This window comes from Pimephales promelas, chromosome 6 (genome assembly GCF_988280905.1).
Source record: "Pimephales promelas chromosome 6, fPimPro1.hap1.1, whole genome shotgun sequence".
Taxonomy (NCBI): Eukaryota; Metazoa; Chordata; class Actinopteri; order Cypriniformes; family Leuciscidae; genus Pimephales; species Pimephales promelas.
The window spans coordinates 27,020,509-27,045,511 of NC_142774.1; the positions used below are offsets into that span (position 1 = coordinate 27,020,509).

The window sequence follows — 25,003 nt, forward strand, 5'->3', positions numbered from 1 at the left end:
ACACATGATGTGTGTTGTTTTTTAACACATCTCTTTTTAGAGTGTAGTATACATCCAGATTACATTCATACTACACACTTTCATACTATAGAATCTATTTTTTTTTTTTTTAGCTGTCTATAAACAGGCCTAATTTTTTTACCAATTCAAAATCTTGATTAAGTGTAAAAGAGTATGCAATTTCAGATGGAGACTGAATTTTTCATTATAACAAAGAAGTTTATGATGAAAAAGCATCCTAGTACTACATTGATTGTACCACCTGACGTGGAGTGTATCGACCTACATATACTGTGAAGTATCTATTTTGATAATTTAAGTGAACTACAAACCTTTCAGGATGGGGCCCGGCCCTCAGGATGTTGCATTATCATGCTTACTGTTATTCAAAATCAAAACAAAAGACCCATGTTTGCTGTTGTGCCACCCTGACATTTGAGAATTTACAAATTGCCAAAAGTTTTTCAATGATTTAAACAGCTTTAAAACTACTGATTTTTATTAAATTTGTTCATGGGAAAGGTTTCAAACATAATAGTATGCCATTATTAAGTATTTTATTTAGAATTTCTTATTAAAACACTATCTTAAACAGGTTTCTCTTCATTTGCGAGAACACTTGCATCATCTGACATTTTGTGGGTTTTAAGAAACCAAAACATAAAATAATATTTATAATTTTAATGTATCAAAAATTAACTCAAACTAAATTGGTTTTATAGAATAAAGTGATACATGTCATGAATTTATCAAATAATTTTAAAAAGAAATAATGCACTTGGACTCGGAATACGCATATCATATCACTGCCCCTTATCGTCAAGCTCTTGCACAGTATTTGATTACAGAATATATTTATACAGAATATGATTCTTCTGAACTGAATTGACTGAAACTGTTGTCAGAAGCTTTGTGAAGCTGAAAAGTTGTCCATTTGTGAAGATTAACAAACCATCTGATCTAAGAATCATGGTTGGTTTTAGTTTATTTTCTAAAATGCAATAATAATTTCTACAAACCATGGTTGGTTTAGGCTTTAATATCAGGTGTGCAGGAGGGAGAATAGAGCATTTATGGATAATTCAAGAAAATTATGAAGATCAGTATAAAAATGTTTTGTTATTGAACACCTCTGTCAAAATAGACAAATACCTAAAACATTAGGTGTTAAGTTTTGACTCATTTTCAAAACCAAGATTTTTCTCAATTAGCCTATACTCATTTTGCAATGCCTGGAACTAAAAATCGGATTTTTTTTAATGCACTCCAATAATATACCATGACTATAAACCAAGATCGCATTCGCTTCCAACAGGTGTGTTTGTTCAGGAACTTGAGGGGCAGAATCAAATAATTCTGTATCAGTACAGCTATATGCAGCTGTGCTTGAAAATGTCAGTTTGGATGTTTCCAGAGTGAACAGCTGCAAAGACCGTGTGTGCGGCAAAACAGTTTACTGTAATGCAAAAACACTACAAAAGCACAAAGTAACTATATAAGCTCTGTTCGGTAAAATAAAAACAGAAGACCTTTAAAACGAAGTTGCTTACATATGTAAATGTGCAAACATTGCTTCTTACAATACATACAGATTCTTGGATATAAAAGCTTAATGTAAAACCAAGGATAGTAGTGCCAAACTATAACAAAAAAAATCTTTAAAAAAAAAAGAAACTAAGAGTCCAGTGGAATTATACAGTTTGGAACATAAGGCATTTAACATCAGTTCCCTCGAATATGCTGTTCAGTAACGATCGTCTTTGGCTAGGAACAGTTACAGCACGAAATCACCCACACCACATCAGTCCTTGTATTCCGTGTATTTCTTAGCTGATCCATGAACTTTGCTGGCCGGGTACTTGAGTCGATTGAGAGCCATTTTGCGCAGAACAGCTTGAGGTAAATCAACGTGGCATTTCTCGGCCAGTTCAACCAGATAGATCAATACGTCGCTGAGTTCCTGAGCCAGATGTTCCCGCTCCGGCTCGGTCCAGTCCGGTAGACCTTCCGCCACCTCCCCGCGCCACTGAAACAGCTCCGACACTTCCCCGACCTCTCCGACCAGCGCAAGCAGCAGGTTCCTCGGCTGGTGGAACTGGTTCCAGTTCCTTTCGTCCGTGAACTCAGCCTGCATGTGGCGGATATCTTCAAGTGTTGGTTCGGGGGTGAAAGTGAATCTCTCAGCCTGACTGCTCTTGATTTCTTCGTACCCATTTAAAGCTGGATGATGGCTGGAAGTTTCGTCGTTGTGTTTGGGCATTTTAGATGCGGTCCCGTTTTGTTGAAGTGCCATTGTAAACTGAGACGAGCGAAAGGCTAGTAAGTTAGTACTGAAAATAGAGGGGTGATCAAAAATGATCATTCACGTGCAGGACCATGCGTGAATCTCCCGCCAGCAACAACACAGTTATGATGAGATTTCGCGGTTTGTAAATGCCGTCATAAAAAATCGCCGGAAACATTGACGTTACGCCACTGGCATTGTGGGAGTTGAAGTTCTTTCTTCATTATCCTACGGTACATCAGCGGGTTCCTGGTTTCTCTGTAAAACTACATGCACCAGCTGCCCAAATACAAACACAAGCATGGCAGCCTCCTCTTCAGGATACAGCAGAATGCTTTTGTTTAAATATACTAATAAATCACAAAATTTGTATCATATTAATACTTTTAATTTCGTGATAAGGACAATATGGACATCCGGATCAAAAAAACAACTTAAGCCCAAAGTACAGAATAAAAGGTAGGCATCAAATAACCCCCAAAATCGAAAATGCTGTCTACAGTAAATAGGAGATTAATATATTTGGAGACGGATATACAGGCTTTCTGACATTTGTCATCAACATGATACACGGAATTTGAATAATAGTCTTTCTCTGGTTTAATCGAATAAATGAATGGAGTGTAGGTTTGCTGACAGACTGCAAGCCACGTCTTGATCGCTGACCTTGACTTTGTGTGCTCTGAAAAATATACAAAATGTAAATCCCATTAATTACAGATACTACAAAGAAGAACGCATGGTGTTTGATAATAGTTGGTTTGTTAAAAAAAAAAAACCCGAAAAAAATAAAACAAACTGATAATAATAATTCAAATGAATTAAAGTACTGTACAGGTACTGTACATTTTTACAGGTGAGTCCATCCTGGCTAGTTCTCACATTTTTTTACTCCAATTAATCATACTTAGGGTAGGTGTTTTTTTCTCAATAGCCACATAAAATCTTCGATGCAAAGAATTGTTATTCATCAAATTTAATCAGTAAAACCAGCAAGCCAGCTATAGCCACGTCTTGACATTTATCATTATCATGAGAACACAGTTCAACAGTTTATTGTCCCTTGTTCTCATCTAAGGTGCATTTATTTGATAAAAAAAATATGAATAGCAGAAATATTGTGAAATATTATTGCAATTTAAAATACCTGTCTTCTATTTTAATATATTTAAAAATGTAATTTATTCTTTTGATGACAAAGTGTTACATGATCCTTCAGAAATCATTCTAATATTCTGATTTGGTTCTCGAGTAACATTTCTCATTATTATCAATGTTGAAAACATTTGTGCTGTTTATTATTTTTATGAGAACATGATGAATTTCTTTTCAAGATTCTATGACGTATAGAAAGTGCAAAAGAACATCATTTATTTGAAATATAAATCTTATATAATATTAAATGTCTTTACTGTCACTTTTGATCAATTTATTGTGTTGTTCCTGATTAAAAATCAGTAACAACACTTACTGTGTACTGACTCCGTTTTTGAATGGTAGTGTGTATTAATTTGATACCAACATACAAATCCAGTTATTGGACTTCTGACTCAAAGCATTATAGTAACTGAGGTATACATTTTTACTTGTCCTTTTTCTTTTTATAATTACATATTTTTAATTGCATTTAAAAAAAACAACATAACTCTCTCTTAACTAGTTTGACCAACTAGCAGTTAGCCAAGGGATAATAATCAATCTCATTGTTTGGATTTAAATTAGACCAATATACCGTTTATTTAAACTTTGACTTGTATATCTTCATATACCATAAACTCATAATTTAATAGAATTGAGATGCTTATTTTTAAAGCATTATATAATTGTCTTTTAATATCCTATGTATTAAAGTAACTGTAGAGAGTCACCAGTTCTCACCAGCTCTTCATCTCTTGTGCTACTGTATGTTTTCTAGTCTTCCTCAATTGGTTGGTGTTGTGGGTCTGGAAATCCACGCTCAGATTCAGTCCACATCAAAGCTCTTTTCTGGATCTCATGTTAAATTCTTGGCTCCACCGAATTCGCTTGTCTCACATTTTGATGCTTCGTTACCAGGAACACTGCCAGTAAGTAAATCAATTGAATTACCATAAAAATTGATAAAAAAAAAATGATTCTCAATTATATATTAATATAAATCTACACTATATATGTCATTTCATTGCATTTATAAATGCTATTGAATGTCTTGCTGCTTCGTTTCCTAAGGTGCTGAACAGAAGATGTGTGGAGGCCGCTGTATTGACAGGCCTTGCTTTCAACTGTACCATCAACAGGAAGTCACTGTTCGACAGGAAGCACTACTTTTATGCAGACATGCCTGTGAGTTCCCTTTGCTGCACACACATCTGAGTGCTTAATTCATTTGTCTGTAGTTTTATCTTCGTATTCCAAAGCATAGAAGTGCTGATGATACAAATGCAATGAACAAGAACATCTTTCTTATGCTTCCAACTCTATGTGGTTGTTATTTTTGATTAGCTGCTTTATAGATCCATCGTTTGTCAAAGAGACATGCACATATATCCAGTGCATCACTCTCTCTTTCCCTTAGCTTTAATAAAGAAGTGATGGCTGTCCATGCTGAACAGGCAGGAAACAGAATGGCTGCCACTAAGTAGATGAATAACAAGTGTCAGCTCTTAATAGCTTAAAACATTCAAGCTCTGGTTCGAGCAATGTTTCAGCTCTGGTATTCAGACTTGTGAGGCTATAGTTGTACAAGTGGGGGGTAGACATTTAGGAACATAAATATGTTCTTAATACTAACACCACCAAACAAGCGCTACAAACCCATCGAGTATTACCCATCGAACCCATCGAAAATCATGAGGGGGTATTACTGATGTATTTTATGCTGTAGAATAAAGCATGAAAATATGTTGAGATTGTGTAAACCACAGATCTTATTCCAGGCCTTTAACCTAAAACCAAAAAAAAATTGATTTGATTGATTTCAAGACGATGGAAGTCGAAGTGATAAAATGCTAACTTGTTTTCATGTTTTGGCCTACAAAAAATAAAACCGACAAACAATTAGCTATAAGTCAACATTATAATATGCAGAATATACAAATAAATCAGTTGTTTTTAAATGTAGAGAGATTTTCATGTGTTGGATTACTATAGAGTGAGATTGCTGCATTTCTTGCTTCCTTGGTAACAACGCCTTCTCTTATTGGTAGATCTCTTTTGAGCAGTGTGGGTAATGTAGTTCTCCACTGGGAATTCTGCAACTGAATATGATGTTCTTAAAATTAAATTGTGTAGCTCGGCATGAAGCTAACTATGAACAACCCTGGAGCTTAAGATACTCTTCTTGAAAGTTATATATTTTATCGTCACAAACCTAATAAAAACCTAATAATAAATTGGATTTTATTTCCTCTGGAACACGACTGTTGTGCTCTCAAGTCTTTTTCAATGATCCTTTGGCTAAAGTCCCTTTACAGATTGATTTTTGTTGTATCAGCGGAGCATAATGGAAGACCAGATAGACCGATATCTCTTGTGTATAGGCACAGTGTTTAAAATTAACATTAGACTTGTCCTAATGTCATTTTAGTTCTGACACAAAATAACCACAAGACAAAATATGTTTTGAATTCATGCATATATTTGAACAGTTATACAAGTGATTTGTGAAGCATGTCCTCTTTTCTTGAATTATGCATTGACATTACCAAATGGATTGCTAAACCAATTTCAAGCCAAAATAAACAGAGGTAATGCTTGAAAATCAAAATCAATTTGGCATTGAGAAAGCTCAGATATTGAAATGGAGGAGGGAATCTTTGAGTTCTGAGGAATTTGTCACTCTTCATTAGTGTTAATTTAATTTCTTAAGTGCTTACATTTGTTTTTTGTTTTTTTTTTGCTAGTCATGAAGTAGTTGATCAGGTACAACACACAGATGGTAATGGATAATTGCTTGTTCCCCTTTCCTTCATTCTTTTGCATGCCAATAACTATGATACATTTCTAGTGTGTTTTTTTTTGTCATGGTGTTGCCATAGCAACAGTTACGAGTGCTCTGTTTTGCTTCACAGTTAAACTGAAGGAGGTTGAAAATGTAGCCAGATCACAAATATCTGTATGTGGTTTCATTTAGTCATAACCCTAGTCCTGGCCTTTTAAGGCTATCCAACCCCATATTTGATCCTGATGATGGTTCTTCACAAAAGACTACGCTGTGACTATACAATTTTGATGTTTTAAGGTCATACAATTAGATTTCCCCTCAAATCTGAAAGAGGTCTGACCCAAAGCACATCATTGGCTTTGATGCTACAGTCACCCAATTATGACAATCCCCTAAAATACAAAAGGCAACTATAATTTAATGTTTAAAGAAAGACCTCATTTAAAAATTATACATACACTACCCTTCAAAAGTTTGGGGTTAATCTGATTTTTGATAATTATCTTGAATGCTTTTATTTGATCTGTGATGGTAAAGCTTATTTTTCAGCATCATTACTCCAGTCTTCAGTGTCACATGACCCTTCAGAAATCATTCCAATATGCTGATTTGCTGCTCAAGGCGCATTTCTTTTATTTCTTATCAATGTTGAAAACAGTTGTGCTGCTTAATATTATTGTGGAAACCGTAATAGATTTTTTTTCCTCGTGATGAATAGAATTAAAAGAACAGCATTTATTTGGTAACAATGCAAAAGTCTTTACTGTCACTTTTGATTCATTTAATGTATCCTTGCTGTGTTATTAAAAGGCTATTAAAGGGGTCCTATTATGGCCTTTTACGAAGTCTTGATTTTGTTTTTGGGGTGAACTAGAATATGTTTTAGAATTCATTATTTTTTACATATTTTGCATTATACAGCTCCTCTCTCCCCAGTCTGGCTCAATTTCAACGAAGCCCCTCCTTCTGAAATATGAAATGTGCTGTGATTTTGTGACTTTGCACATGTTCGATAAATGTCCTGCCCCTCCATAACTGCGAGTTCTTCTCTAGTGTAAATAATACTACCCTATCTCACGACCAATTCGTACGAATTCAACGAATGATTAAAAAGTGGCTAATTTGTATGACCTTACTCGTACGAATTTGTACGATTTGTCTAAACCCACGTGATGGTTAGGTTTAGGGGCGGGGTAAGGGGTAGGTCATTTGTACGAATTCATACGAATTGGCCAATTCGTAAAATATGTACGATTTAGCAAAATCATACTAATTCGTACGAGTGAGGTTGTATGAATTGTTACGAATTAGCCACCTCGTAAAATTCGTACGAATTCCCGTGAGATCGGGTTGAAATAATAAGGTTAATTCAAACCTATTTGAGCCAAATTCAGACCCTGACAATGTCAACAAACAAGAGGATCGTCCAGAACGGATTTCATGCACAGACTTTGCAAACACCGATTTCACGGGAAGTGTCAGAGAGATTTTTTTGTTGTTGTAATTTTCTTATACATTAGATGTTTCCACCATTTAATCATGACATTTGTCAGAAAACTAACGTTATACAAACATTATTTGATCACATTATTTTCCTAAGAAGCGGCGAACCCTCTAATAAAAACGAGAGCTTACAAAAGCAACAGTAAACAAGCTGTTCTTCATAAAATGTGCAGCGCACAGACAAAAGTTATAATGTTCAGGAACAGTGTTTAAAATACATTTAAAAAGTTTATCAGCCTTAGGAAGGTTAAACAAATGAGTTTTGGAAATGTTGTGGAAAAAACAGTCTCTCTTTGACTTTTCTAATGCAGCCCAACCAGGCCTCGCCAACTTTTTTGCATATTCCGTGGGCACGGATTATTTAAATGAGTACCATTGTGACAAATACTCAAATATTACACACTAATTAAAGTTGAAAAAGTAGAAAAGCATGACAGGACGCCTTTAAAAAAAAAAAAAAAGTCAACGACCCCACATTTTTGAACTGTAGTGTATGTGTAAAATATTGTCTAGAAAATATTTATTAGTTTTTATTAGGTTATATTAAGTAACTGTGATTTAATATTATTTCTGACCAGTATTTAAAATGCAGAATAAAATTGTGAAAATTACAAAATCTATTATTGTTTTAGTGTTTTGTTTTTTTACATGGCTCTTCTAGCACTTTCCTTCTGTTTGGGAACCCTGTCAGAAACATAAGTGCATTGTAACATATCTATTTCGGTCTAGATAAACTTCTGTGTAGCAATTCAAATGGTCTCGACACATACCGATGTGTGTTTTCAGGCAGGCTACCAGATCACTCAGCAGAGGCTTCCCATAGCAGTGGATGGAACACTGGTCTATAGTCTTTTTGAAGGTCGCAGAAGGAATCAAGTGGTAACCAAGAGTGTGAAGATCAAACAGATCCAGCTTGAGCAAGACAGTGGAAAGAGTCTCCATGATAATGAACGGAGCCAGACTCTAATAGATCTCAACCGAGCAGGTGCTGCTTCTTTACTCATACAGAAACATAATGACTGTATCTTTGTGGACAGTGTCTGATATGAAGGCTGTGTGTCTCTGTCTGTAGGTGTTGGTCTGATGGAGCTGGTGATGGAGCCTGAGATGTGTTGTGGAGAGGAGGCAGCAGCTGCCGTCAGAGAGCTTCAGCTCATCCTGCAGGCTCTGGGCACCTGCCAGGGCAACATGGCTGGTGATTTAATACACCCCCTACAGCTAACATTGATCACAACCTTTAATGTCTACACACATTTATTCCCATGAATTGGTCTCAGGCACAAATCGCATTGCTTGTATCAATGTTATCTGAGTTAGTAATCCACCCAGTACCCATAAGGATGGGCCATATGGCTGTGTCATAAAAAAATCAGCCAAAAATCTGTATCATAATCTTATATCGGAAGAACCATCATTTTGACTAAACAACCCCTGTCAATAGATAAATTATGTTGTAGAAAATATTTAATGCAAGATGTGGAATAGAGGAAAACTAAATAAAAAAAGTCAAATTAAATCTCGCTAATATTAAATTAATACTTTAACCATTTAAAGGGATAGTGTGGTAACCAAACAGTTGATGGGACTTCAACCATAGTATTCATAGTATTCATGGGGTACATCAACTGTTTGGTTACCTACATACTTCAAAATATTTTCTTTTGTGTTTTGTGCAGAAGAAAGAAATTCATACATGTTTGAAACAACTCGAGGGTTTTATTTTTAGGCGAACTATCCTAATAATACATTAATTTGCCATGCAAACATTTGTGAGTTGACAAATGAGTTGTTGAATCAGAACTAATTTACTGAAAAGGTCAATTTGAACTAATGCTGCGTTCACGTGCTATGGAAAATAGGATATTTTCCTCTTGTGAACTGGTATTTACCAGTGTGTTGCGTTCAAGTGCTTTTGTTGTCGTAATGTGGTAAAAAGATGGAGATCCAGACCTGTTATTTAGCTAAAACTATTTTAGATTGCTTAAGTCATCTGCGACAGCAAGAAAATGATTTATCAAAACTCAAAAGGAAAATAATATGCTGTATATTTTCTAGAATCTAGATCATGAATAGTATATATTTTTACCATTCACGACTCTCGCGGTTCTCTCCGCCATTTTGAAATGGTCAAAGGTTATCTCATCTCGGCAACTCGTCCATCAAAATATTCTACGAGTTGCCCAGTGGTAAATACCACATGAGGGGGTGTTCATGTGCATTTTCCACGTCGGCTTTTGGTATTTACCATAATTACCATAACACATGAACGCAGCATGATTCACAGAGATTAATTGAACCTACCGACTTGATTTGGTCCCTGAACTTTAAATTAAAGATTTGCTTTTAATAATAAGACCAGTAAAGATTGCAAAAGTTGTCCAATGACACAGTGTTTATAAAACATCATTTTCACAATTATCACAATATTCACAATGCTACTGAATTTTATATCGGCAGCACAATCATTGGTGATAAAGTGTTAATATTCAATATACCGAGCCGACCAGCCCAGTACATGGTGTTCCATACATCACCAAAAGGTCCCATGATATGGGGTTATTTGATTATTTTATAATGTTTCCTGGGTTGCCCTTATAATGTTTGTATGTTTTTTAGATCAAAAATAGTCATAATTTAGAAATAAAAGGCATTTTTCCTTGCCTGATTTTAGCCTCGGATTTGAACGCTCTGTTTGCAGGGGTGTGTCTGCCTGTAACACATTTTTTTCAGAGCTAAAGAATAGCCTATATAGCATAAAAGGATTATAGGTGGCCCACCACATTCCCCAACTAATTTGTAAACACCTTTCCGACTTCTCTAGTATTTGTGCTTTGGATGCACTGAGATGTTCTTGTATCTTAATATAAGTAAATCATAGTTTCAGTTACACACTTTAAGTAAGAACATGTAGTGTTTATGTAAGATACACAAATTCAAATAAGAAAAAAACTGACCTGTTCCTCAACCCTTCTTAATGTGTCACTGATCAATAAACCTGTTGTCTTCCTGTAATGAAAAATTCAATAGCTCTTGTTTAATCAAAACCCCTTGAAGCAAAATACAGCAAACTGTTTATTTGTTGCAGACTATTCAACGGTGCTCTCAGAATACAGTATTTCATGCAAATAAATCATTCAAATTCAAATGTATGCACTGTTTGTTAAGCAGGGGTTTTGAGAGCTGTGGATGGTTGAATTGTAATGACTGTTTGGAATGATTCTCATTAGATCCCTCTTTCTCTCCTCTCACAGAAGGGCAGCTTAGGGTTGATGCCAATGTGTCCGTGCATCGACCTGGAGAGCCTATGGGAGTGAGGACAGAGGTCAAAAACATCAACAGTGTCAGGCACATGGCCAAAGCCATAGGTGAGGATATGTCTAACTGATACTGAGAAAGAATTTGATGGATATCAAGATCTGCCTGTGAGTTTGGAGAAGGTTTTTTCTGGTTTAAGCATAAGCATACAGTAAAATCTCTTTGCCGCTCCTCAGTACAGCAAGATGTGTCGAGGGAATGAAATAGACTTTTAGCCAGTGGGTTTCAGAAATCTTTTAATCATGCTGCATTCATATTCACACTCACACACACGTACTTTAGTAATAGCTGGAAGTCACTTTTCTTGTGTGGTAGTCACATTTAACCCAGCATTAGTTGGAGGGAACGAGTGTCTGTGTGTAATTATGCCAGAGCTGAAAGTCAGACTGCAAACTCCAGATAAGAAACACGAACAATAAGCATTCTCACCTCACTCCATCTCTGTATGGCGTTAAATGCTCTGTCAAGATGTGCGCCGTTGAATAAAGGCTGCAGAAGCAATCATCTCTGCTGCATTAACACACACACACACAATCACAAAGTTGTGTTTTTGAAACGAGGAGTTTTACATTTAAAAGGAAATCTGACTGATGTGATGCAAGAAAATGAGTGTTGAAGACCCGCATAAACATGCCTGTCAAGGACAAGAAGATTAAATAGTGCTGTCAATGAAAGCAAGAATAAACATTGAAAACATGAAAATATTTAATCGCCGAATGTGTCTTTATGTTTTACACTGTTCCCACTGGGAGAAAGTTGTGCAATTTAATTATTATGTATAATGCATTTTGTTTTGATGTCTTGAATAGTCAGCCATTATACTTGTTTAGTATTGCACATTGTCCTAAAACTAAAGGATGACCAGTCCAGGGGTTTTCTAAACTTGTACAATTTCCCCCAAAAGCACGTTTAAGCAGTCACGAGGAAAAATGCTGATGTGCTGCCATTTCAAAAGTACTTTATGGTCTTTTTTTGGCAGAAGGTTGTGGTTAGAGTTTGATTGGTCTTCTCTTGGTAAATGTTCCATAGACTACGAGATCCAGAGACAGATGGAGATTCTGCAGAGCGATGGGACGGTTCTTAATGAGACCCGAGCATTTGACAGCAAATCTGGGTAAGGGGGCCCAGAACAGGCGGATTTCTACAAGAGCTGCATTCTCCTGTGATATCAACTGGAACAGGGCAGTGCAATTAGACGAGTTTGAGTCTTTGATTCTATATTGGTTTTTTTTTTTTTTTTCCCACTGCCACTTTAAATTATTCATGTCAGATTAAATGTTTAGTGTCTCATGGCTGATCACACACATTGAGCTTCTACTTCATGTTTAGTCAGTGTTACTGACAGAATTCTGTTTTTGCAAACCAACCATTTAAAAACATATTGTAATACAATGCAAAAAAAACACAATTTATAACCGAAAACTTTATTACAATTTTTTTTAAAAAATTTGTAAAATTACAATTTATAACCGAAACTGAAAACCAATTAAAAATCAACACAGTGTCATACGAACAACCAGTCATAATGCTGCTAAGTTTCAAAAGTTATTGCTTTGATTTAAGCTAGACATCACTTAAAGGGTTAGTTCACCCAAAAATGAAAATGAAGTCATTAATTACTCACCCCCATGCTGTTCCAACCCCGTAAGACCTTCGTTTATCTTCGGAACACAAATAAAGATATTTTTGATTGAATCTGAGAGCTGGATCAGTCCTATTGAGAATGAGGAGTTGACATCATTTTACAGTGCCCCTCCCCTTTCCGCCATGTTGGTAGGATTCCCACGACAAAACAGTATTGATTACGTGTGTTTTTAGCTCTGTAGTAGAGGAGTTTCTCGCAATACCGCACTGTTTTACCATGCCTGGAAGTAACTGCTGCGTTAAAAAAAACGATAAAAACCCTGGTAACCGATAGCGTCACCTACCATCATGGCCGACCGGCTCAGACCCCGCCCAAATAGGCACGTGACTCCTCATTCTCAATATAGACTGCCTAAGGGACTGGCTCTTGACGGCCCATAAAGTCATTAAAGAAAATGTTTAAATATTCCATGTGCCTACAGCGGCTCAATTATAAGTTTATCAAGCGACGAGAATACTTTGTGTGCGAAAAAAACATAAATAACGACTTTATTCCACTATTCCATTACTTCCTTATGGGCGCATGCGCGAGAACTGAGACGAGGACGTTCTCATTCGTCTACTTCTTGTTACCGGCTGCTCACCGCTTAGGAGTTTTACCGCCACCTACCGTATAAAATGATGATCCATATATAAGGCGCTCCGGATTATAAGGAACTCTGTCGTTTTTTGAGAAGATTAAAAACTTTTAAGTGCACCTTATAGTGCGGAAAATACGGTAACTGAAAAGCGTATGTACAGCGCGCATCTTCCTCTGCTTGTAAACAGAAAGTTTTGCGCTTCCAGCTATATCAGCACATCATCTTATACGGTAGGGGGAGGTAAAACTCCTAAGCGGTGAGCAGCCGGTAACAAGAAGTAGACGAATGAGAACGTCCTCAAATCAGTTCTCGCGCATGCGCCCATAAGGAAGTAATCGAATAGTGGAATAAAGTCGTTATTTATGTTTTTTTCACACAAAAAGTATTCTCGTCGCTTAATAAACTTATAATTGAGCCGCTGTAGGCACATGGAATATTTAAACCTTTTCTTTAATGACTTTATGGGCCGTCAAGAGCCAGTCCCTTAGGCAGTCTATGTAGGACTGATCCAGCTCTCAGATTCAATCAAAAATATCTTTATTTGTGTTCTGAAGATGAACGAAGGTCTTACGGGTTTGGTACAGCATGGGGGTGAGTAATTAATGACTTAATTTTCATTTTTGGGTGAACTAACCCTTTAAAGGAGCTGTATGCAAGAAATGTATTTCAAATAATCATACATTTTCCCTGATATGTCACTAGACATTAAGAAATCATGTTCGTTTCAAATACTTAGTCCGGCCAGGATATAGTCATTTAAAAAGTGAAGTCGCAGCCCTTGACTGTTGATATTGTCAAGTTGTGTTTTGTTCTGATGCGTCACCCTCCACCGATCTACCAATCAGGGACTCAGTAGTGTTGCGACATTCGAGTTGCCAACTCTTCTCTAGTTACCACAGCTGCAGATACAAATGTGGCCGAATCGGATAAAAAAAATTCAGTAACGCTTCCTTTTACAGTACAGTACTTACAGTATACTTACCTAGAAAGTACTGGCTAATATAAGGTACAAGTACATGGAACAGGGGTAGGTTTAGGGGTTGGTTCAGGGTTAGTGCTAGTTATTACCCCATAATTGTAGTTACTAAAATAAGTACATAGTATTTACATGGGTAACTGGACTGTAAAAGGAAGCGTTACCAAAAATTCTAACATTGCGAAACCCTAAAAAACTCGATATGAATCCGAAATACTTGGTTACAGAGTCCGAAATAAATAATTAACAGAAAGAAACTTACTGTGTAGGACTCGTCATGTGCCATTGGAAGCTTCTTGTTGCAGCCTACATTCCTGCTGGATCTTGCAGCAGATCTGGCAACCTCGAGTCATGGGGGAAGGCGGGGATACACCCTAATTTAAAAGTGATTTCAGTTCCAGTTTTGGTCACAATCTTGCATACAGCTCCTTTAAAGTCAATACTTGTGAAGTCAACTACCGTTTAAAAGTTTGGGGTCTGTAAGATTTTTTTTTAATCAAAATTAACAGTAAATACTTTTACATAGTTATTATATCATATCATAATCATATTATATCATTATATCATAGTGCTATTTCAAATAAATGCTGTTCTTCTGAACATTCCATCCTAGAATCCTGAAGAAATGTTGGAAAAGAAAGAAAATCAAGTTTCTATAAAAATAGAAAGCAGTAAAACTGTGGTTATAATTAATAATATTTCTTGAGCACCAAATCAGCACTTCAGGAACCTTAAAGTTTATTCTTTTAGTTTATTCTTAGCTAAAAACACTTATTTCTTTCAAAACTATATGTGCTCATTAATGTACATTTACTTCGTTCAAGTAGTAAAGTATTCTCGTGAGTGTATAATGTGCCATTGAAAATACATACGGGTAAGGAGTTTGTACGGGTAAGGGTTCTAATGTCGGTCGTCATGTTGCCCCTCCATCTTGAAAGTAAATTAGCCAAAGAGGGACATACCCGTTAATTCAGGCTTCACCTTTCGCGTTTACGTTTGAGTTAACACTCATGGACGAGGTCGAACTGGAAGCCATGTTAATCTTGGACTACATTGGCCACCGTAGGAGTTAACACGAAATCGGAATTGAGAGGAACAGAAACTAATATTCACTGGATGGTCATATTCCTTTTCACCGCTAGATAAAAATCACACAGTGTAGCTTTAAAGGATCCATCAAACTTATTCAAACCAATACCATTCATTTGTTTGTGAATCATGCTGCACTTGTCATGCTGTTTTTTATGTGCAGCCAGTGAAGACAACAAAATAGACAGACATGTTTTCTTGTCATTATTTTGTGGTACACTGTCTTTTATCTCATGTTCAATTCAAACTGCAAACGGTTTTCTTTTGTGGCGCTGTAGATTCTGCAGCACTGGCAAATAGTGATTCTGGAAATGTTGTGTTTAGTCACGGGCAGCATACTTTTCCCTGGTCTTTTTCCTGTCCACCTCTAACCAAAGATGAATGTGGTCATTTGACCTCAGTCATGTGTTGACTTGTACACATGGCAGCCCTAGAGACACACACTAACTCATGTTCTCTACAGATGACAGAGCAGTATTATTGTGAGCATCTGCCCATGAAATAAAAGTCTCATCTCACAGCTGTGTCCTCCTGCTCTTGGATATGATCTGCTAGCACAAACCAGCAATATATAAGAGCTTAGTACACAACCTTCTGCTCTGGCAGACTTTATTCTAATTGGTCAATCGTGGCAGTCTGTCGTCAAATATCTTTCTATAATGGCCGCAAAACTCTTTTCACATAATTTAGACAAAATTTTGAATCCATTTATGTTTTATTTGGTTTGTAGTCATTCAATTTACAGGCTAATGTACAATTAGCTGGATGTTATCACTAAATTAAGCACATCAGGTTGATACAAAAGCTAGGTGTGTGTCACACACATATTTTTGATGCCCTGGGCAACAAAATAGTATTAGAATAACAAAAAGGGAACGTGGGTTCAAATCCCGACTGTCAAAAGATTGTAAACTTTAATTTTCATAAACATAAAATTTAATTTTACAGTCTCTTATGCTCACCATTTATTTAATTGACTAAATTGTCCAATTGTTTGCTATCCATTGACAAAGCTATCAGTAGAATTTGTAATTGACAAAGAAGGGAAGGGAAAGGAATTATCATAATTGTTGTAAAATGCTTACTACAACTTGTAAACCTGTAACTTTCTGAGAGCCTCGACTGGTACCACCTGACCACTGAAACGTCATTCATAATCACCCAAAAAGGCAGCAGTTTCAGAATTAAAATGTAGTTACAGTAGTTAGCAGTTATTTAATAATATTCCTATAATTGACTATTGTTCATGTCTTAATGCAAGATTAATCTGAAAATAAACATAAAATACACTTTAACGTAGCGTGCACAGTTGGATAACTAATGTCCTGCTTAATAAGCTTAATAAAATGTAAACGTTTATCAAAAAGGGATTGGCCTAATGACTGTTACTTGTCTTATTGTGGCTTTGTTTGCTGATTATTGAAATTAGTATTACACAATTATTTTGGCATTAATAGTGTTGCCATTAAGTCCTGGTTTTCATGTAGTAATTACTTCAATTATGACACGCTGTGAGCGCATCACAACTCATGCATGGTAAAAATGTCCAGCTGACTGAATATGTACAGAGCTAAATTCCTGTAAGAACCTTCTATCAGAACATACACAGCAAAAACTCCAGTGTTAAATTAACTCTCCTGGGAGTTTATTTGACTCCAGACTCAAGAGTGTTAAAGTGTTAAAATATGAGTGTTAAATTAACACTCAAGAGTGTTAAAGTTAATGAGCTAATTAAGTGATTAATTTAGTGATAATTGACCATCATTGAAGACACCTGATGATCACAGGCAGAATCGCTGAAGAAGAAAAATCTCATTTTCGAAGTCACCATAATGGTGATCATTATTTGCTTAGAGAAAAGGTGATCAGGTGGTGCTGATTATGGTTTGACATAACCCACTGAGCAAAATGATGTCCAAAAGATGTTTTTCAATGTCTTTGTCACAAAAGGCAGAGTTTGAAAAGACTTCCACTAAGGGGCCAGAATGAAAGTTTTTATGACGTCTTTTTTGACCTGTTCTGGACATCTGAAAAAGACGTTAATGGATCCTTCGTGCAAGGTTAAAAACTAGTTCAAATGTGGCCATTCTCAACATTATTTATGGTCTATACTGGTTTATACTGTTTCTGGACCAAATAAAAACTCTCAGGATGCATTAAATTAAAACTTATGTTTATTTTTTTCCTTACATTGTTTAGATGGTGATATTTATTTCATTTTGAGTCACCATTGTGGTGATCAGTGTTTGCTTTAGTTGGGCTCTTGGTCCCAATAATTAGTATTCTAGCTTTTCTTTGGTTGTTGTAACTGTGTGTGTTTGAATAACACCATTGTTGTGACAGAGAAAGCCAAGAAAATTGGCTCTCATCAGCTCCTTGTCGGTTGTTGACGATGATGATGATGATGATGATGATGAAATCAATATAAAGTGGGCATTTAACGTTGTGTTTAGACTTTTGTGTTTGTATCTGGAGTTTATAACCACCAATCTTGTGGAACTGCATTATTTGGCCTAGTAGTTGGACAAAAAGCAAATTTACACAATGTTTTGAGAAAATGTTCCATCTAGTCACACACAGACATCAAGATTTTGCATATGATTCACAAAAATGGTGACAATAAATAAAAAAAATGCTTCATGCCGCAATGCATGATGGGTAGCTTTCATAGTACAAAACATCCTCGATTCCCAGGCTTTTTTGTTTTGGTTGGTTGTCACCGTCGTTGAGAATCATATGCAAAATCTTGATATCTGTGTGTGACTATGTGTTTCAATTTCTTAAAACATATTGTATGCAGTGGTCATTATAAAGTTACTGGTCCAAATAATGCAGTTCTACGAGATGAATAATTATAAATTTCAGATATAAAAACATAAGTTTAGATGATTTTGTCATCATCAGCAAGCAACTGAAGACATCTAATTTTTAATTTTCTTGGCTTTCTCTGCACAATCAATGGTGTTATGCAAACAGTTACAACAGCCAAAGAAAAGCTAAAGTAAGAAGAATTGGGACCAAGAGCCCAACTAAAGCAAACACTCATCACCACAATGGTGACTTAAAATGAAACAAATATCACCATCTGAACCACATCTAAACAATGTAAATAAACTAATTTATTTCAAATTGTAAATTTAATGCATCCTGAGAGTGTTTCTTCAGTCCAGAAACAGTTTAAATTGTCTAAATAAGACCATGAGTTATGTTGAAAACATGTTGAACTTGTTTTTAACCTTGTACGAAGAATCCATTAATGTCTATACCGGACGTGCAGAACACATCACAAAAAGATGTCATGAAAACTTTCATTCCAGCCCCTCAGTGGATCAGCCCCATCAGACTTTTGTGACAAAAACTATATCTAAAATATGAAATGTAAGGGTTGACAGACTGCCGCACTGAAGCAAACACTGATCTCCATAATGGTGACTTATAATTTTGATTTTTCACTTTCAGTGATTCTACTTGTTAACATCAGGTGTCTTCAATGTTGGTCAATCATTGCTCAATTAATCACTTAATTATCTCATTAACTTTAACACTGCTTCAGAGTTAATTTAACACTCTTGAGTGTGGAGTCATATAAACTCCCAGGAGAGTTAATTTAACACTGGAGTTTTTGCTGTGTACTTAGCTTGTAACTTTTTATTTTATTTTAAGCTATAACTTATTACCATCTCTCTTTCTCTCTCACCAGTATCACAATTCCGATGAGGGATAAGGAAGGCCTACAGGACTACAGGTGAGTGTAATACTCCATTAAACCCTGCAGGTGAGTGAAATCTGCCCCGTCCTGTGGAGTACTACAGGGAGTAAATATAAAGAAAAACAGAAGAGGATGCTTGATAGATTGATGGAGTAAAGGGAAGCTGGACAGTGCAGGATAAAATGAAAATGGGTAAAAGGAAAGCAGCAGAAAATACTGAGTTTCTATAGACAACAAGGGAATAGCAGGGGAGACAAATCAGACAAGGAACAGGACATGAAGACTAGACAAGTGGTGATATGAAGGACTGAATATGCATCAGCTGTGCTGTGATAATGCGGCTGTAGATCCACATAAAGGAGGAGGGAGGGAAGAGTGGGTGTATGTACTAGAAATGAAGCAAATCATGCAGTGCCATCTACAGACTGTAACCAAAATAAACATTTATAAATCATTGAAAGCCATTTTCCATCTACACACATATTTTAATTATATATATATACAGACAAAATTTGGGGTCAGTAAATTTTTAATTCAGCAATGATGCATTAAATTGATCAAAAGTGACTGTACACATGCACATTGTTACACAAAATTCAGTTTGAAATCAATGCTGTTCATTTGAACTTTCTATTCTATACTTTCTATCAAGTCCTGAAAGTTCCACAAAAAATTCTAAGCAGCACAACTGATCATAACAACAACAAAAAAGGTTATTTTGAGCAGCAAATCGCCATATTAGAATGATTTCTTAAGGATCATGTGACACTGAAGACTGAAGGAATGGCTACTGAAAATTCTGTTGAATAAATAAAACTTTAAAATGTGTTAAAATGTAAGTTATTTTTAAATTGTAATTATCACGATTTTACTGTATTTTCAATGAAATAAATGCAGTCTTCCTTCAAAAACATATTTAGAAAATCTTATGATTGGTTAACTATGCAGGAGGAAGTCAATTCTCGGTTTTGCCTTTTCAGCTGCATTTTTGTTAGAGATAACGATAACGAACAAATGTAAATGTGAATATCCATTACGATTGGTCGTTTTATTCATCTGAGATGTGTGCTCTGACAGAACTGAGCTACAGTACGATGCATGAAAACATTTATATGTGAGTTACGGTTATTTGTAAATTGTAAAAACTATTTTCAAAGGAGGTTCAGCCTCCATTGCCTCTGATGGACTGCCACTGGAGAGGATGCTCTCAGACACACGGAGGCTGGACATGTGTGGCCGGTTCAGGTTGAAGAGATATATGAGGAGGGTGTGACAGAGAGACAGAGAGGGCTGGAGATTAGGCCTTGAGATGACACACGCTGTCTGAACACTACAAACGCTGGCTTATCTTTGCACCTGATAAGAACACCCTCTTGTGTTCCCCCATATGACCTGCTTGAATCACGCCTTCTGTTGTGTTGTATGTACATATATTCTCTCTTTATCTCCCAGGTTCATGCCAGAGCCCAACTTGCCGCCACTGTTTGTTTATGAGAGTGAAGCTTCAGTGCCTGCTGGTGTTGACTCCGCCCAGGTTGTGGTGATTGACAGGCTGAGTGCCCAGCTGCCAGAGCTGCCGTCTGTGAGGAGAACGAGGCTTGTGGAGATGTACGGTATTCTGCGAGAGCACAGCTTCACGCTGGTGGTGAGAAAGTTCACATTCAAGATGTGCACGCTTGTCTGTGGTTATTCTTACAGTTGCATTATTATTTCTTTAAATTGTGAATCATATGGTCATATCTCACAATTGTGACTTTAAAGAGCCCCTATCATAGCATTTGAAATGTTCCTATTTTTGTTTTAGGAGTTCCCAAAAACAGTTTAACATGCATGCAAGGATAAAAAACACTTTATTTGTCTTATAATATGCATTTATTTTTAACTGATTTGCTCACCGACTCCCAAATGATTCGTACAACGACTCATTTTTCCAAACCACTCCTTTGCGTGGCGCTAATCGGCGGTGATTGGTCTGATGACAGACCCAGTCAGTTGTTTGTTAGCATAATGCATAAACATATTGATAAAGCACTGCAGTACTACAAGATGCTCTATTCTTCATGACAACTCCAATAACAGCGACAAACATTTCAAATATTTAAAACAAATTGACATTGGAGACCTAGAAGCTGCGCTGAGCGTAACTTACACACACACGATACACGTGCACACACACATACTGCCTCGCGCCCCGACGCAACAAAAACGTTCAAAACCCATAAAAGCAACAATTATTAATAATACTTACAGGTTGTGATTCGAAGGAGGAAGCTGATCCATATACACTGGGTAAGTAAGTTACTGAGCCCTCCTTCAGGAACAACCGCTTGCGAATCAACATTTGAATTCATTTTTGTTTTTGAACTAACGTTATTCGTCAATAAAATGATGAGAACACAATCGGGCTATACTGTTGTGGTATCGTTGCAAATATGAACTCTAACCACCGATTCTTCACATGCTCGTCCCTGGTAAATGAAAACAAAGTGGCTGAACTATCTTTGCATTGTAGAACACAGCGTCTTCTCGACATGATGCTACTGTATGATGAAATTGTGTAATTGTATTTGAATGTTTAGACTTCAAGTTACACGGCCAGTATGTCTCTACATCACTACGAACCAGCTAATGACTCGTTTTAAAAAACAATTCATTTCATAGACTCAGAGTTGACTCTCACTTTTGAAAGACAATAACTTTATATACGGTGCACTTTTAGATATAAATCTTTGCAGGATGTTTTCATTCCCTTAGAGCTATATTCCACACCATATGATCAGTCATTTTCAAAAATCCATGATAGGGGCTCTTTAATTCTCTCAACTACATAATTATTTCTTTTAATTGAGAATTCATATCTCACAATGGCAACTATTTCTTGTAATTGCACATTTTTTACATAGTAATTGCAACTTTTTTTTATTTTAACTCTGACTCACATTTGCAACTCATAATTGTTTTTATATTTTATAATTGTTAAATTGTTATAATTGACTATTTTTCCGATAATTGTGACTTTATTCCTTGTAATTGCAGCTATTGCTTGCAATTGTTACTCAGTTGCAGCTTCTCATAATTGTGAGTTTATCTCACAAAGGCAAATATTTATTGTAATTCTGACTTCATCTTACAATTGCTACTATTTCTCAGAATAGCAACTTAATTCCTCTTAATTTCATCTTTATTTGTATTCCCAACAATTGTGACTATATTTCTTGTAACGGCGACTATCCCACAATTTTGACTTCTAATTTGTCTTTGTCTCACAATAGTGACTTTAATTCTCATAATTGCAACTTTATTTCATAATTGTCACTTCATGTCTCACAATGTTACTTTATTTCTTAAAATGTATCTCACAATTGCATATTTGCTTTATCTGACAGTCTTGATTTTTACTCTGAGTTGGAAACATGCTTCCATAGTTTTGGGTTAATCTTGTCATTTGTTATTCTTTTTTTTTCATCACAGATATGTAATATTAATATAAAAGATAGTTATTATATGATAAACATTCTGTTTCAGAATGAGGACGGGCTTATGGACTACTTTGAGAGTGTTGTTCAGATGACCAAGGTAGAACCGAGGAAGGTGATTGGCTGGGTGATGAATGATCTGATGGGAAATCTGAATCTTCAGGGTCTGAAAGTCTCTCAGAGGTGAGACAGCACTGAGAACAATCATTCGATAGATCCAATACATCCAAAACATTGGAAAATTAATTAGAATAAATAATTCCAAGAAGTAGGGAGAGAGGAAGTGTGCGTGTGTGCCATAGGCTTTTTTCCAGTCTGTTAGTTATTCCTTCTCTCCAATAGAGAGAAGGTTGATTCCTGTCAGTAAATAATAAATAATGGCGGTTGTGTATATATCCCTAAGCACTCCATGCCTAGGGATATATATATATATATATATATATATATATTAGGGCTGTGCAAAAATTAATTGCGATTAATCGCATCCAAAATAAAAGTCTGTGTTTACATAATATATTTGTGTGTGCTGTATATAATTATTATGTGTATATAAATACACACACATGCATGTATATATATTTAAGAAAATGTGTTATTCATATATAAAATATTTATATTTATATAAATTTTAAATTTATTATATTTATATGTATTTATATATATATATATATATATATATATATACAGAATTTAAGCGCAAATAATTCTTAAATATATACATGCATTGCATAGGTATTTATTTATACAAAATAATTATATACAGCACACACAAATATGTAAACACACTTTTATTTTGGATGCGATTAGTCGCAATTAATTTTTGCACAGCCCTAATATATATATATATATATTCGGGATTGTTTTTCTGGGACTCCTCCAGCTCAGTGACCAGAGACTGCCTCAATGATCATCTCTTGTTTTCTGAAGTTCACTAATATTTGAGTGGGGGCAAATTGTGAGAAAGGAGCCATGTTTAACCCATCCAGTAATGAGTTCTCCTTGGTCATCATAATGTTGCTAAGTCTTGCTTACCGAATGATGTATTGTGAGTGTGAAATCTGTTATTTCTAACTAATCTCTCCCTTTCTTTCTTAGTCCCATCTCTCCATGTGCTCTTGCTGAGCTGATCAATCTTGTAGAATCTGGTCACATCTCATCCTCGATTGCCAAACAAGTAAGAGAGATAAACAATCCTCAACTTGGCTAATTGACAGACGTACAAGCCATTTTATGTGATGTTCTCCATAAAACACAGGCCTATTTTGTGTTTCTATGTGGTGAGTGCAGGTTTTCCAAGAGATGTGGAAGGCTACAGAGAAGACCGTGGGCCAGATAGTGAAGGAACAGGATTTGTGGATGATAAATGACAAAGAAGAGCTACGAAAGATCTGTCAGAGGGTCATAGACCGTCACACTGAGGAGGTAAATCCAGACATTATTCCACCTTAAAAACTATTTTCAGCTAGTAGAAATAAAATAAAAACATAAACTATTTATTTATTCGTTTGTTTATAAGATTAACTGCTAGCCAACTATAATCTGTACATTATTTTTCTGAAATGAATTTTGTTTTTGCAGCAGACATGATTTTGTACACACATGATATTATTGTGAAATATAAAAATAAAATAATTTGTTTAGTTGCAGATAATCTATTTGCCAAAACCTAATATCTTACACACTAATTTTTGCAAATGAATTTCGTTGCAGGTTCAGATTATCAGAGCGGGTAATAAGAAAGTACTGAACAAATTAATGGGTGAGGTTCAGAGAGAAACTAAAGGCAGAACTGACCCGGTCCAAGTCAGAGCTATTCTAGAGGAAATGATCTCATGAACTGCCCAGCGTGCCTATTTTGTGGGTTAATGCTGTGTTGTGGACAAGCATCCTAATGGAACAATTAAATTTACATTTGATAGCCTCTGTACAGATGTTCCAAAAAAGTGTCTCCACTGTAAAAAAAAATATTCATCAAACATTTTGATAAGCAAAAGTGTTTCATGCAACATTACTTTGTGTTGTTTTACTTCTAAGGATTTCAGTATTTAATTAATCACAGCTCAATTCTGGGATCTGAAACATTTATCACTCAGTGAGCCACGATTCCCTAATAGTCAAGCCTTGTGAGAAAATCTTGTGTTTGCACAAAATCTTTCTGTGCTGCTTTAAGTTGTTTGCGGCTCTGTATGGATTTTCTATCAGAATTAGGTTTTGTGGGATTATTCGTCACTTGTAGAATTTAGCAGGTCAGGCCAAGTTTGCCTGAAACTTCTGGTGTGTAATCATCATTAGCCATTGCTAGCACAGATGATGTCTGCTAGCATGAGTGTTTGAAATAAAGGGAATGTTTTTGTGTACTACTAAGACTTGCTTTTCTGCTTTTTGGCAGACCCAATGTATTTAAGACAGCAAAAAAAAAAAAAAAGAAAGAAATTAATTTGAGTTAACTTGATGGTTTTTGTATCATGTCATATGATTAACTAGTGCCCTCTGGTGGAGGATGA

At 35.8% G+C, this 25,003-nt stretch overlaps 2 protein-coding genes across 2 annotated transcripts; one reads left to right on the forward strand and one right to left on the reverse strand.

Annotated features, from left to right (window-relative positions):
• Nucleotides 1-1,437: 1,437 nt before the first annotated feature.
• Nucleotides 1,438-2,435, reverse strand: dctpp1 (dCTP pyrophosphatase 1). Its single transcript, XM_039693823.2, has one exon. The coding sequence runs from the start codon at nt 2,360-2,362 to the stop codon at nt 1,802-1,804; it is 561 nt and encodes a 186-aa protein (XP_039549757.2). The 5' UTR covers nt 2,363-2,435; the 3' UTR covers nt 1,438-1,801.
• Nucleotides 2,436-2,548: 113 nt separating this feature from the next.
• On the forward strand, nt 2,549-24,859 carry gatb (glutamyl-tRNA amidotransferase subunit B). Its single transcript, XM_039693816.2, has 13 exons — nt 2,549-2,743; nt 4,200-4,350; nt 4,493-4,606; nt 8,496-8,694; nt 8,782-8,904; nt 10,961-11,074; nt 12,054-12,138; nt 19,015-19,059; nt 20,476-20,668; nt 22,549-22,682; nt 23,595-23,673; nt 23,787-23,921; nt 24,210-24,859. Exons 1-13 carry the CDS (start codon nt 2,586-2,588, stop codon nt 24,333-24,335), a joined length of 1,656 nt encoding a protein of 551 aa, XP_039549750.2. The 5' UTR covers nt 2,549-2,585; the 3' UTR covers nt 24,336-24,859.
• Nucleotides 24,860-25,003: the final 144 nt, after the last annotated feature.